The sequence below is a fragment of the Galendromus occidentalis genome, unplaced genomic scaffold, assembly GCF_000255335.2.
Source record: "Galendromus occidentalis unplaced genomic scaffold, Mocc_1.1 scf7180000075783, whole genome shotgun sequence".
In the NCBI taxonomy this organism is placed as follows: domain Eukaryota; kingdom Metazoa; phylum Arthropoda; class Arachnida; order Mesostigmata; family Phytoseiidae; genus Galendromus; species Galendromus occidentalis.
Genome location: NW_003803773.1, coordinates 29,119 through 42,780, shown reverse-complemented (window position 1 = coordinate 42,780; position 13,662 = coordinate 29,119). Strand labels below are relative to the sequence as shown.

The 13,662-nt window shown below is 50.2% G+C and overlaps 2 protein-coding genes and 1 pseudogene across 2 annotated transcripts; 1 reads left to right on the top strand and 2 right to left on the bottom strand.

The window, feature by feature from the left end:
* Positions 1-46: 46 nt before the first annotated feature.
* LOC108864986 (uncharacterized) lies at positions 47-566 on the bottom strand (the record flags this gene model as incomplete). The annotated part of the gene is made up of 1 exon (XM_018641568.1): positions 47-566. A coding segment is annotated over exon 1 (520 nt), but the record flags the coding sequence as incomplete, so codon positions are not given.
* Positions 563-1,530, bottom strand: LOC108864985 (uncharacterized). Its single transcript, XM_018641567.1, has 2 exons — positions 862-1,530; positions 563-709 (listed from the first exon to the last, which is right to left on the bottom strand). The coding sequence occupies exons 1-2, from the start codon at positions 1,528-1,530 to the stop codon at positions 563-565; spliced, it is 816 nt and encodes a 271-aa protein (XP_018497083.1).
* Positions 1,531-3,622: 2,092 nt separating this feature from the next.
* Positions 3,623-12,068, top strand: LOC108864984 (uncharacterized protein K02A2.6-like; annotated as a pseudogene).
* The last annotated feature ends 1,594 nt before the right edge of the window (positions 12,069-13,662 follow it).

The following is a 13,662-nucleotide window of genomic DNA, read 5'->3' as shown; positions in this document are numbered from 1 at the left end:
ATTTGATAAGTATGAGCTATCCCACGAAGAATCTCCCGCAACAAACGGTCATCCATCCTTTCGAGGATTCTCAAGATGCGGCGATCGTTCTCCACGTATTTGTTTCGCTTCCCTGTGATTTCATGCCCGGCGGTATATCTTTCCAGATCAGCGTCTTTTGTTTTCTGAACGATTCTGATTCCTTCGATGAATTTTAGGAGACCAGGATGCTGAACCTGGAATTGTCGCTGCAGGCTTCGATGCGCTGCTTCAGCGAAGTTGTTCGTTCGAGAATCGCCATTCAAGGTTCTCCTGTAGACAGTCCATATAGACACCGGGAACAAGGGTTCCCGGCGTCCCAAAGATCCATCGCTCCTCACTTGTAGACGTCCGATGTAGTTATCCTCGAAATAATCGAGGATCGTCTGCAGATCATCAGGCAGCTCTTCCCGCAACTCCCTCAGCGCATCTTCAAGACGCTCCGGCGGGATGAAAGCCAGTGCGGAGATCATTTCAGCTTTGAGCGCGAAATCTGCTTCGCTCCGATACCTGCTGCTCAAACCATTGGCAGCGAGTTGCTCTTTCATATTCTGTACGAGATGGAAAAAACACCGTGTATCTCGGCTGTCGGGAAATACGCACTAAAAGCGTTTATCAGAGCTTTTTCGTAGTCCATCGATATGGCTCCCGGATTGAAGTTCGGCCAACCCAAGGTCAACATGTCGAGCATCTTGAATGAGAAATGGAGGGTTCGAGTATTTATTCTAGTACACAATCGACCTTCCCGTGGCCCATACAATGACAATGACCTCCCCGAATGATGAGCGACTCACCTTGCAATACCTCTCTTCAGTTTTACTCGGCTAAGAGAACGTAACATACAGGAGTCACGACCCCAGGGCGCTCTCCGAGGATGACGAGGATCTGGCAGAAAAGTTCTGGTGCCAAACTAAAGGTACCATCAACGTAGATTTTCGATACCTCTCCGATCCAAGCATTCGTGCTCTCTCTCCCGAATATCAGGATCCGGTTTGGATCGTCTGATCCGCTATCTCCGAGGAGAAATCGTTCGAAGTTCCCGGGAGTGCTTTCATACACTTGATACTCTTCCGGAATGACTATTTCCGAGCGGGTTGAGTAATGTGTCGACGGGATTGCGTACCGGTTGCGAGTTCTCTGAACGATTCGCGCCAGGCCCTTATTGCTCTCCATTGCTCCCTGAGCAGCAACCGAAGAGGTGGCCCTGATTCTGCTGATGATTTGCTGGGGAGCTTCGGCTGTGTCAACAGCACGTCGCTTGAGAGCGACCTTCTGCTGGAGCACTTCGATGGCAGCAGCGTTCGGCATATCTGTGTGGATTCCAAGAACCGATATCTCGTCAGAGATGAGACACTTGTGTAAACGAGCAAGGCATTTGCCCGTCCTGCTGTTCTTGAATTGACAACGCCAGAATTCTTTCGTTTTATCTTTGCTGAACTGTGCGAAGACGTATATGTGACCATCATGAGCCAACTTCTCCCTGCCGCGTTGTGATTCTAGAGGAGCTGACATGTTCCTGATAGATTGATGGATTCACTCTTTTTCGAGAGAATGACTGATTGGGTATACAATCGGGAAAACGTTTCAAGATTCCGCAGGCATTCGAAAGAACGCATTCGAAATTTTGTAGCATTCGGAACTCAGACGTATTCCAAACTTGAGAGGATTCAGAAATCGAACGAAAGAGGTGGAATAATAATTTCACTCGGAGACTTTATTGGCTGTCATAATGAACTTCCCCCAGAAATGTATTAAATTTCGTGATATCATATCTCCCATCGCTCACGATCCTCGCCACATCAATAGAGGAAGCATTCGCGTTTCTGCTCGAACGCGCTGCATCTTTGCGCTCAAGTCGAGAATCACTTCCGTCAACGGAGAGTCCCAAATCGAAGTAAGTTTCCTCCCGAACGTGGCTTTCACATGGCATCTGGAGAGAAGGCCCGAGAGCGAGAGCGAGCGAGACAGGGAGAGAAAGGACTTCGATTGATCGCTCCCCTGGAGAAGTTCATCAGCCTCTCGGAGCCCCCGAACTGAGGCCGATCGCGGCCCAGTTGACGCCGTGGCCCAGTTGACGCCGTGGCCCAGTTGACGCCGTGGCCCAGTTGACGCCACGGCCCAGTTGACGCCGCGGCCCAGTTGACGCCGCGGCCCAGTTGACGCCGCGGCCCAGTTGACGCCGCGGCCCAGTTGACGTCGTGGCCCAGTTGACGCCGCGGCCCAGTTGACGCGCTCCGTCGAGGCGGAATGCCATCAATGAAAAACAGGCGACCGGCGGAAACGGAGAGGACGAGAAACAAGAAAATCGAATCTCCTCCGACAAGCTTAAATCTACCTATTCAATCTCTTCATATACATGTTAAGTTGTATGAATGCATGGCTCGAAACTTGCCGCATATCAGTCGTATGCATAATACAATTAATATTAAAGGAGGCTGCGGAAGAGAATTCCGTGAGCAGTCGCTGGGATCCGAGGTGTGGGTCTTCAGATATTTGGATGTAGGGGGAGCAAATTTAGGGGCGAGCTGTTTCCCCTGGTCATCATTAATCAGAATCGTGTCCGAAACATCGCTCTTCATTCCACTCTTCGGAAGCATCATGCGCTCTGTACACAGGCATCGGTGATGACGAAGTTGATTCGGTTGATCTCGGGTGGTTGTGAGACTCAGCGAGCGTGAAGTCTGGGAGCTTCGTTCAAGTACCATCGCTCTGCTTCGGGGACGGTGACTGTTGGTGCCATGAAACCGGCCGCTTCAGTGTCGACTTGCTCGATGGAACCTGTTTTCATGTTTCATCTCAAACGCGTCAACGCCGACTCCACTCTCACCGTTAGCTGCAAGTCGTACATCATGAGGAAAAATAGCGCACGGTGCCACGTCTACGCGAGGATAACCTCAACCGGGGCCGTTCTCAGTGTGACTGGCACCCACAACCACATGCCCGATTCGAGAGGCTTTGCCAAGTTTTCCATTCGGAAAACCGCACGACGAGGGACGCCATGATTAGGGATATTCGGAGAAACCCTGACAGGTTCCCACTGGACGTCGTGATAGATCGCCGCCGCGATCTCGCGATCCAACTCGCTTCTCAAGTTATACCGAGAAAACACCTCCGTCACCTGCGCGATCACGCAATCCAAGTAAGGCCAAAGATAGTCGGGAGTCTCAAAGAGCTACACGATAAGATCGCCTCGGAAAGCATACAGGGTTACACGATAACTCGGGACAACGAGCCTGTCTTGGGCTTCTTCGACCCGCGATTGAAAACGCTGCTATACTTGAAAACGGTGTCAATGCTACACGCTGATGCAACGTGCAAAACGGCTTCACGAAAGATTTGCAAGCAGCTTTTTACGTTGTACGGCAATCGGGATGGTCACGTCGGCTTAATCGCATTCGCCCCCATGAACCAGAGCACCGCAGAGGCGTATGCTTGGGTGTTACAATGTTTGAAGAACTGCGTCGTCGCTAGCCTTGAGATACTCGCATACATGAGGGATCGGGACTCGGCGATGCACGCAGCTATTAACTCAGAAGTCCCCAACGCTACCATCTACGGCTGCTGATTTCGATGTTCGCAGCGCTTGGTCAAGAGAGAAGGTGAAATGGGGCTAGCGACCGGCATCCGTCGCCCTGGCGAAATCCTGTCAAAGTTCTCGCCGTTCTTGTCTCTACCTCTTCTTTTAGCGCCATTAATAGAGGATGCTTTCGAGTACTTCGCTAAGCGTGCTTGGGATACCCACAGCGCATTCCCGGAGCTCCTCAAGTATGTGAAGTCTCTTCGGCTCCAGACAATTGGCCCCGGCAAGCTCTGTGTCTAGCGATAGAGTCAAAGAACTAATAATGACGTTTAAAGTCATAACGCCAAGATAATACGGCAGGTTCGACGCGTTCATGATACGGCCTGGAGTGTCCTTTCAGTCCTCGTGGGCTTATCGCAGGACGCTGCCGTTGATATGCTGAGTCACGATCTAGGTGAGCAAAACTTGCTGCCAGGGCCGGAGCGGGCGACGAAAGATCTCGAGCGTGCGTGGGCCCTCCTAGAGGGAGGCAAGACTGGCGGAGTCCAATTCATTGGCCGCGTAAAATCATAATAGCACGAGTAATTCGCAGATCGGTGCTGCAAAATAACCTGCCCGAAGTTCGAGAGGAAGAACCATTGGCGCAACCTCAAAACGATCGATGCTGCAATGCCGAGAGACGCAATCATGCAGCAATGGCTGGACAAGATGGACGCCCGCTACCTTGAGGAAACCGCGCGTGCCGTCGGCCGATCGAGCCAGCCTGTCGAGGAGAAGGGCTTCAATGCGATGGAAGCGAAAAGCGAGGACAAATCAGATCCCACGCTTACAGCTCCCGGGAGCGATTCAGAAACGGATACCGCTTCGGAAGGTCAGCTTGATAACGAACATCGCGGGGACGCAAGCGCAGCACGATGTTTAGCGTCGTCTGCGTTCATTTCTCTCCGGATCGATCGAAACTCAGATAATTCCCAAAAGGAGCATGCATACGCCAGAAATCTGTCCAAGTCTAATGTGCTCCCTTTGGAAGAGTCTAATCCTCAGATACCTGCCATAAGTGATGAAATGAGTCGATCTGTTCAGGAAGCTCTCCGAAAAGAAGCGAGGATGGTGCTCGTCCGAGTGGACAATCTACCTGTCTATCGTTCAGATTTGGAGACACTATGTAGTCCAAATTGGGTCAACGACACCATAATGAATGTGTTGTGCTCCCAGGCTGGAACAGCCCCCGCCCACAAAGGGCCCTCTCTAACCCCCCTTTCCCGTCCAGTGTGCCTGTCTATGGAATCATTCGGAATAAACAATTCGACTTATCTACCTTTTCAAGAACGGTGTATTCTCTCTAAAACCTAGTGACTTTAATTCTTCATCTCCTAGTGTGTGTGGCCATCAGGACTTCAGCTCTTCACGACACAAGAGGTGGCGACGAGGATAGAACTTGTGCTGGCTGGCCCAACCCAAGAAGAACCCAGAAGGATTTCGTGCGGTAGTGAGTGCTGTGAACTGAAAGAACCACAAACGCAGGAAACAGGAAGAAAGCACCGGAAAATGGCAATGTACTCTGAAGAAGAAGTACAGGAAAGGATCAGAGCCGCTCTGGCGGATTCGACAATGGCATCTACCTCAAAGAGCATAGCAGCGCCAACCCAGGGCTGCTAACATGACTCGATGAAGATTCCAGAATTCAGGTACGACGCAGAGGCGGGCCAGACCTTCAAAACCTGGTTCGACCGGTACCAATCGACAATCGAAGCTGAAAGCAGCTCATTCAGTGACGACGACGAGCGAGCCAGATTCATCGTGGGAAAATTGGGAAAGGAAGAATACAACAAATTCTTCAAAAGACTCCTACGAAGGAAAGTCTGCGACCTTTCAAATACAAAGCTGATTGAGGAGCTTAAGAACACTTTCGACCAGCCGATATCACTTTTCCGCAGACGGCTGAAAGGATTCGAGCCGAATGCACACCACATGGAACTAGAAGACCCGTGGGGCCGCATAAAATCGCAAACTCCAGTTAGCGAAATGGAAACTTGCTCGGTGGACGAAATACAGTGTTTCGTAGCAATCATGAACTTGTGTAACCCAGAACAGGCATTGCTACGTTGGCGAGCCCTGAACATTCTGGACACGAGGCCGGAGACGACCTTCGACGAGCTTCGCGACGACCTGAAAAGGGTGGAAAATATCCGACGCGACGCAACGTCCGTAGGGGCGAAGCCACAAGGAAACATCTAAAAGGTACAGCAAACCCAACCTACCCCACGGCAAAGCCAGAGACAATACACCTGCTACAGGTGCGGTATAACGAACCACGACTGCAACAAGTGCAAATTCAAGAATGAAACGTGCAGAAAGTGCAAAAAGAAAGGGCACCTTGCAAAAGTCTGCAGGGGTGGACGACCTCCGAACTCAGGAGCTCCCAGAAACGCCCGGGTCAACCACATCGGGAAGAACGCGAACAGCAGCCTAATCTTCACAACGGTCCACATCAACGGATGCCCGACGCGTATGGCAATCGACACAGGTGCTGAAGTGACCCTCATAAACCGGAAAACCTACAACTTACTGGGAAAACCGGTTCTCCGACCAGCAGCACAGAAGTTGACCGTAGCGAACGGAACAACGCTCGAAACTGCTGGCATTCTTTCATGCCAAGTCGATCTCGAAGGATCCCAATTCACGGGAGACTGCTACGCACCGGATAACTGCTCCTTACTAGGTCTCGACTGGATGAAGCACGAGAAGAACGGACAAATACTGAACCCGAAGTTAATTTCAAAAAGAATTACTACCGTCCAGGAGAACCAAAGCAACTCAGAAAACTCTGAAACGGGACTTCGGGGCAAAATTCAGAAACGGTTTCCGTCAATCGCAGACGGGAAACTGGGAAAGTGCACCAAGTACGAAGCGAAAATAACGCTCAAAAAGTCATTGACACCAATATTCAAGAAAGCTAGGCCGGTCGCGTGTGCCATCCTGCCAGCAATCGCAGCAGAAATCGAACGTCTGGAATCAACGAGCGTAATCGAGAAGGTCAACAGTTCGGCGTTTGCGGCTCCAGTTCTTGTAGTTCGAAAAAGCAGCGGAGGCATCCGTCTCTGCGCAGACTATTCAACGGGCCTCAACACAGCAATCGAAGAGGACAACTACCCACTCCCCACCGCGGAGGACATATTCAGCACCCTGAATGGCGGTACGTGGTTCTCGAAAATCGACTTAAGTGGAGCCTATCTGCAAATTCCTGTGGACGCGGAAAGTCAGAAGCTGTTGACGATCGAGGAGGGACTCTGCAGAATGAAAAGACGCCGCTTCGGCATCAAAATGGCTCCAAGCATCTTCCAAGGCTTGATGGACACGCTGATGGCGGATTTCGAAGGCACCACGGCATATCTGGACGATATAATCGTTACAAGCAAAACGAAGGCCGAACACAGGAAGAGAATCTTGAAACTCTTCGGAAGACTGGCAGAATTCGGACTGAAAGCTCAACTCAGCAAGTGCAGCTTCATGAAGAACCAAATCCAATACCTCGGATTCATCCTCAGCAAGGAGGGCCGGAAGCCAGACACGGAGAGAATACAACCGATTGTCGCTCTGCAGAAGCCTACGAACATCAGCCAATTGAGAGCTTTTCTTGGTATGATAACATTCTACAACAACTTCGTTCCGGACATGGCTGAACTCCGCGAACAGTAAATAAGCTGCTGAAGAAAAACACTCCGTTCGTGTGGAACAACGATTGTGACAAAGCTTCCGAAAAAGCTAAAACAATCTTACAGTCGGACCTGCTTCTGACTTATTTCAACCCGAATCTTCCGATCATAGTGTCAGCGTACGCCTCAAGTTATGGCCTCGGATGCGTGATATTCCATCGATTTCCAAACGGCTCTGTTAAGGCGCGGCGGGATCACTCACAGAAACAGAAAGGAAGTACGCGCAAATATCGAAAAGGAGGCCCTCGCGTTGGTTTTCGCCGTTCGCAAGTTTCACAAATACTTGTACGGTCGAAAGTTCACTCTGAACACAGACCACAATTCGCTAATCACAATTTTCAAACAAGGAAGCGGAATATCGGCTCACGCAGCCAACCGCCTGCAGAGATGGGCTCTCATTTTATTGGATTACACGTTCGATTTCCAATACAAGAAAACAACCGACTTCGGAGAAGCGGACGCGCTCAGTCGACTCATCAGCATTCGTCAGTCGGACAGCAACGAAGAAGACGAAGTGATCGCCCGCGTAGGAAAAGAGATCCAAGCCGAACTTCAGATAAGCATCAATCGAATGCCAATCACTGCGGAACAAGTTTGGCGGGAATCAAAGAAATGCCCCCTGCTCCAAGCAGCAATAGACCATGTGTCCACGGGTCAATGGCCGAAATTGACGAAAGAGAACCACCTGTTCAACTTATACTCCAGGAAGGACAACCTCACCGTCGTAGACGGTTGTCTCATCGACAACAACCGGGTTGTGATCCCACGAGCCCTGAAGGAGAATATCCTGATAACACTTCACGAGGGCCATCCTGGTATAGCTCGCATGAAAACTCTCGCGCGAGAATACGTATTCTGGAACAATCTGGACAAAGACATAGAAGATCTCATGAAGAGATGCGACCAGTGCCAGAGAGCAGAGAAAATTCCAAAGAAAGTACCACTCGAGTCATGGCCCGACACGGTAAAACCATGGAAAAGGGTCCACGCGGACTTCGCAGGTCCCGTGAAGGGGGTCTATCTATCTATCTATATATATAAAAACGTATGTCTGTTTGTCTGTCTGTCTGTCTGTCTGTATGTCCGGGGTACCCTATAGACTCGAAAACGGCCGAACCGATCGTCGTGAAAATTTAGGAGCGTGTTCTGTGGGATCCAGCGGTGGTTATAGGGGGGTCAGTTCTCCGATGCGATGAGTCCTTCTACCTTAAAAAAATTATTTGAGTGCTCCACCCACGAAAATACGAAAACTCGGAAAAAAATTGAAAAATCCGAAATTCGCAAAATTCACTAACGCCTGAACCGATCGCCGCACAAATTCAGGGGTGGGTTCCTGGGAGCTTCAGGAAGGTCATATGAGGGTCGTCGTTCTCATGTGATGGGTCTTCCCTCCATGAAAAAATTATTTGAGTGGTCCCCTCACGAAAATGCGAAAACTCGGAAAAAAAATTGAGAAATCGGAAATTCGCGAAATTCACAGACGCCTGAACCGATCGCCGCAAAAATTCAGGGGTGGGTTCCCGGGAGCTTCAGGAAGGTCATATGAGGATCGTCGTTCTCATGTGATGGGTCTTCCCTCCATAAAAAAAAATTTTGAGTGGTCCTCTCATCGAGAATCAAAGATTTCATAAAGGGAAACACGTGAAGTCGCAGGACTTTCAACGGCTGGAGCACTATGAGGGGGCGCATTCTCGGGAGCTCCTAAGAAGGCTATCGGGGGTTGCCGTCATCATTGGCCTCTGTCTTTCTACGAATGAATCTCGCTGAAAATTGCTGTAGCCGTGAAGGGTATAGATTTTCCGAAGAACATATGGATAAGAAGCGGGGGTACGGGAAAGTGGGGAAACGGGAAAGCGGGGTAACGGGAAAGCGGGTTAACGGGAAAGCGGGGTAACGGGAAAGCGTGGTAAACGGGAAAGCGGGGTGACGGGAAAGCGGGGTAACGGAAAGTGGGGAAACGGGAAAGCTGGGGAAGAGGGAAAGCTGGGGAAAAGGGAAAGCGGGGGAACGGGAAAGCGGGCAAACGGGAAAGCAGGGAAACGGGAAAGCTAGGAAACGGGAAAGCTGGGGAACGGGAAAGCTGGGAAACGGGACGCGCACCCACAGCTCGCGCGCCCAAAGCAAGCGCGCCCGGAGCCAGCGCACCCGGAGCCAGCGCACTCGGAGCCAGCGCACCCGGAGCCAGCGCACCCGGAGCCAGCGCACTCGGAGCCAGCGCACTCGGAGCTAGCGCATGTGTAGTGAGTCTAGCGATACCGAGTCGCCGCGAAGCGGCGACCGGGAGCGCTAGTTATCTCATAATAGTCGAATCTCTTTCAAATTGGCCAGAAGTGCTTCCCACAAAGAAAATAACTGCGGAAGCAACCATCGAACTTCTCGACGAAATCTGCTCTCGATACGGCTATCCGGAAGAACTAGTGACCGACAACGGCCTGCAATTTGCGGCCTCTACAACGAAAGACTTCTGTGTACAAAGGGGAATCAAACAGATCTTCACCGCCCCGTACAACCCTATGTCGAACGGACAGGCAGAGCGTTTCGTAGACACATTCAAACGCTCTTTCAGAAAAATGGCGGAAGAGGAGGGGACACCAGCTCAGGAAATCCGGACAATCTTGAGGACATACCGGAGCACCCCAAATCGGACGATCAACGACAAAACCCCAGCAGAGCTATTCGTCGGAAGGAAACTTCGGTCTAGAATGGACCTACTACAGTAAGACCTCGCTTATCGCGACCTCATTCATCGCGACCTCGCTATATCGCGTTTTTTTTCCCGAGCATAAAATTATGGAAATCGAAGAATTGCCGCGCACACTGCGAGCAATGCCTGGAGTAGGCGTTAGAATGCACGGAGAGGTTCCCGAGAGATTGATGCGAGCTCTGAAAGTAGAGACGGCATCTCAGAACTCGGTGAATGCAGACGTCCGCTTATGAACGTTTTTTTGGAGCGAGGCGCTCTATCTCCTGCACAACAGCGTTGTGTTCGAAATCTCAGCCGTGATTTTCCTCGGACGATTCTCCGCGGAGCATTCTCCTCGTTGATGTTCCATCGGAGCACTCACTCCTTCACACCAGAATGAAGGCGCGTGTATCCGCAAGCTCCAAAAGGTCCCGAGAAACACCGAAGCGCTGAAGGAAGGTCTTCGCAGTCCAGCAAAAGGTTAAGATTTGGATAAGATCAGGAAGGGATCGAAACCCTCCGATGTAGCTCGGGAGTTCCAGTTGAATGAATCTACCGTGAGATACATCCTGAAGGCTGAAGAGCAGATTCGGAAAACTGTTCGAATATGCCATGATAGAGATGCGAAGAGGATGACAAGGAATCGCGACGAGCTTCTGGTGAGAACAGAGTCGGCTCTAGCTCTCTGGATCGATAACAGGCGCAAGCAAGACATTCCCTTGAGCAAGGTGGTATATCAGGTGAAAGCGAAACAGATCTATCGTAGCCTTTCACTGGATACCACTTCCTCTGTTCCTCCATTCGGAGCGAGCAATGGGTGGTTTGAGAAGTTGGAAGCGAGATACCACCTGAAAAACGTCCGCCTCCATGGAGAATCAGCTTCCGCTGACAAGCCGGCGGCGGAGAAATACGTAGAAGACACTTTCAAGGAATTCATCCGCGAAGGCGAGTACATCTCGGCTCAAGTGTTCAACATGGATGAGACTGGTCTATTCTGGAAGAGACTTCCATCTCGGACCTACATCTTCAGGGATGAGATGGAGGTTTCGGGCCCGAAAGCTCACAAGGATCGCCTTACTTTGATAATGCCGAAGGTTTCCTGCTCAAACCCGCACTCATCTACAAATCGAGAAACCCGAGGGCGCTGAAGAACAAAGATAAGAATTTGCTTCCAGTTCATTGGATGCATAATCAAAAGAGTTGGATAACGAAGCAGTTATCGTCGGATTGTATCCATGAATGCTTCATCCCTCAAGTCAAATCATACCTTGCTGAAAAGCATTTGGAGTTCAAAATCCTTCTCCTGATGGACAACGCGGGAGGTCATGCTCAAGACCTGGAGTATGCTGGGGTTAGAGTCGAGTTTCTCCCTCCAAACACCACTCCACTAATTCAACCGATGGATCAAGGCGTTATCCGCGCCTTCAAAGCATTGTATATCCGCAGCGTTCTCCAGCATCTCGTGAGGGGCATGGATGTCGAAGAATGTTTCTCCATCAAAGAATACTGGCGAAGTTTCACCATCGCAGTCTGTTTAGAGGTGATCCAGGGAGCTTTTAGCGGAATGAAAGCCGAGACTGTGAAGGCAAGCTGGAAAAAGCTGTGGCCTGATCTTGTGGAAGTTGACTCAACTAATACTCCACAGACTGTTTGTGAGTCAGTCATTGAGGGGAGCGTGCAGCTAGCTCGAAGACTCGGGGGACCTGGATTCTCTGACATGAGTTCTGGCGATCTTGATGAGTTTCTGGAGACGCAGAAGTGTTTCCTATCTGATGAAGACACACTCGAAGTATCTGAACATCTTGGTGTAGATGAAGACAGAGAGGGAGAAGCGGATCGAGTTTCTACTGAACAAGTTGTGGACGAAGGGCTCACGTTGGAGCGTCTTTCACAACTTTTAAGGAGCACAGAAGAGTTGAAGCACATGATTTACCGCTGGGATCCCGAGATGTCACGCGGTCTCAGAGGGCGAAATGCTCTTGATTCTGCCGTAGAACCTTATCGACTTCTTCTGGCAGGAATGAAGCGACAGTACAGCCAACTACCTATCACGATGTTTTTAAGCCAGCACAGCAAAGATTCCACGTTCTCCAGCCGTCCTCACTTGGCGGGAATAATAGAGTTGGACTGATAGAAGGAGCCCTAATTTATATGTAGTCTATGAAGCCTACTGTCTCAAGAGTTGTGCATTGTGACTTGGTAGCTTACCACAGAGACTGGTTATTCATGAAGTAAAGGATAACTCTCTGAACAATAGTTGTCCTCTATTAGCTGAGAGCGTTGAAGCTCCAAGTCGGAATACCACTCCCCAGGATTACCGAAACCTTCTTCGCGGATTCCCACTTATCGCGGAAGCCTCCGGAACCGATTGACCGCGATAAGCGAGGTCTTACTGTACTCCCAAGCAGCGCCGCGAAGATCATTTCTATCAACACACCAGGCCCATCCTACAGGGCACGGATGAAGAACGATTTCGATCGACATCAGGGCGCCGTGACGAAGAACTTTCGAGCCGGAAGACTGGGTCTACGCGACCCAATTCCGGAACAACAAAATTTCATGGGTGCCTGGCGTCGTGAAGAGACGCACAGGTGCGGTCAACTATGACGTCGACAACGCAGGGGATCTCGCCAGAAAACATGCGAATCACTTGAAAAGACGATACCTACCCAAGAGAGACCCCACGGAACTTGATAACTCCATGATCTAGCTCGCTCTCGATTCCCCCATCTTTCCAACAAAAAAAAAGGCGAAGCACGCCGTCAGGAAAGACCAAACCCCGTTTCGACGACCTCTCACGCGTAATAAAGCAACGGGTGGTGAAACTCCTCCACATCGTTCCATGGCGATCTTTGAGCATCTCGAAACGCTCACGAAGGACAGCGGAGAACACCTCCAACAGAGCATCAATGATACCGAAAGCTTAGTGAACCAAGCTCGCGCCGTGGAAGGCGCCCCTTCGCTGACAAACAACGAGCAACCAGCAACGGATACGTGAAACAGCCCGTCCGTCGTGGAGATCGAGGAAGCTACCCTTGAACAGGAAGCCACGGAGAGTTTCTTCGGGATTCCGGACTTTAAACGTGAAAAAGATACTACTCTGGTACAGCCACAGAAGCCGGAGACTTCGGTCACCAGACACCCTGTGGTATCCGAGGATGGATTCGCACGAAAATTGAAATATGCTGAGGTGCCTAAATTCTACACATGGAATGCTCTCGCTAAGGAATTCATGCCCCGTAAAATTGGCAAACCAGTGCCAGGAGAATCTGGCAGATTCTTCTCGGATGCACTAGGTCGCATATACACAGTTCACCCAAACAATCATGAGTGCTTTTTTCTGAGATTGCTTTTAGTAAGTCATGGGCCAAGATCATTTGAGGAATTGAGGTTGGTAAGGCCATGTATTCTCATCCTACCGAGAAGCCTGTCAAGCTTTGAATCTTCTTGAAAATGATAACCATTGGGAAACAGCGCTTTTAGACGCATCAAAAAGCGCAGCGCCGCAACAAATTCGTACTCTTTTTGCAATTATATTGACAACGTGTTCCCCATCAGATCCTCAAAATCTTTGGGAAAAAAACAGAGATCACATGACTGATGACATTTTGCATCAACGAAAAATTTCGAGCGATGATATGAGCCTGCAACTCACATCAGACATGTACAATGAGGCTTTGATTTTAGTTGAGGATATTTGCATTTCGATGACGAATAAGGCATCA

Coding starts and splice junctions, on each gene's coding strand:
- LOC108864985 (XM_018641567.1), bottom strand. CDS start 1,530: ATGTCAGCTCCTCTAGAATCACAACGCGGCAGGGAGAAGTTGGCTCAT. Junction 710..861: donor GCCCTGGGGTCGTGACTCCT/GTATGTTACGTT, acceptor TTCTCATTCAAG/ATGCTCGACATGTTGACCTT.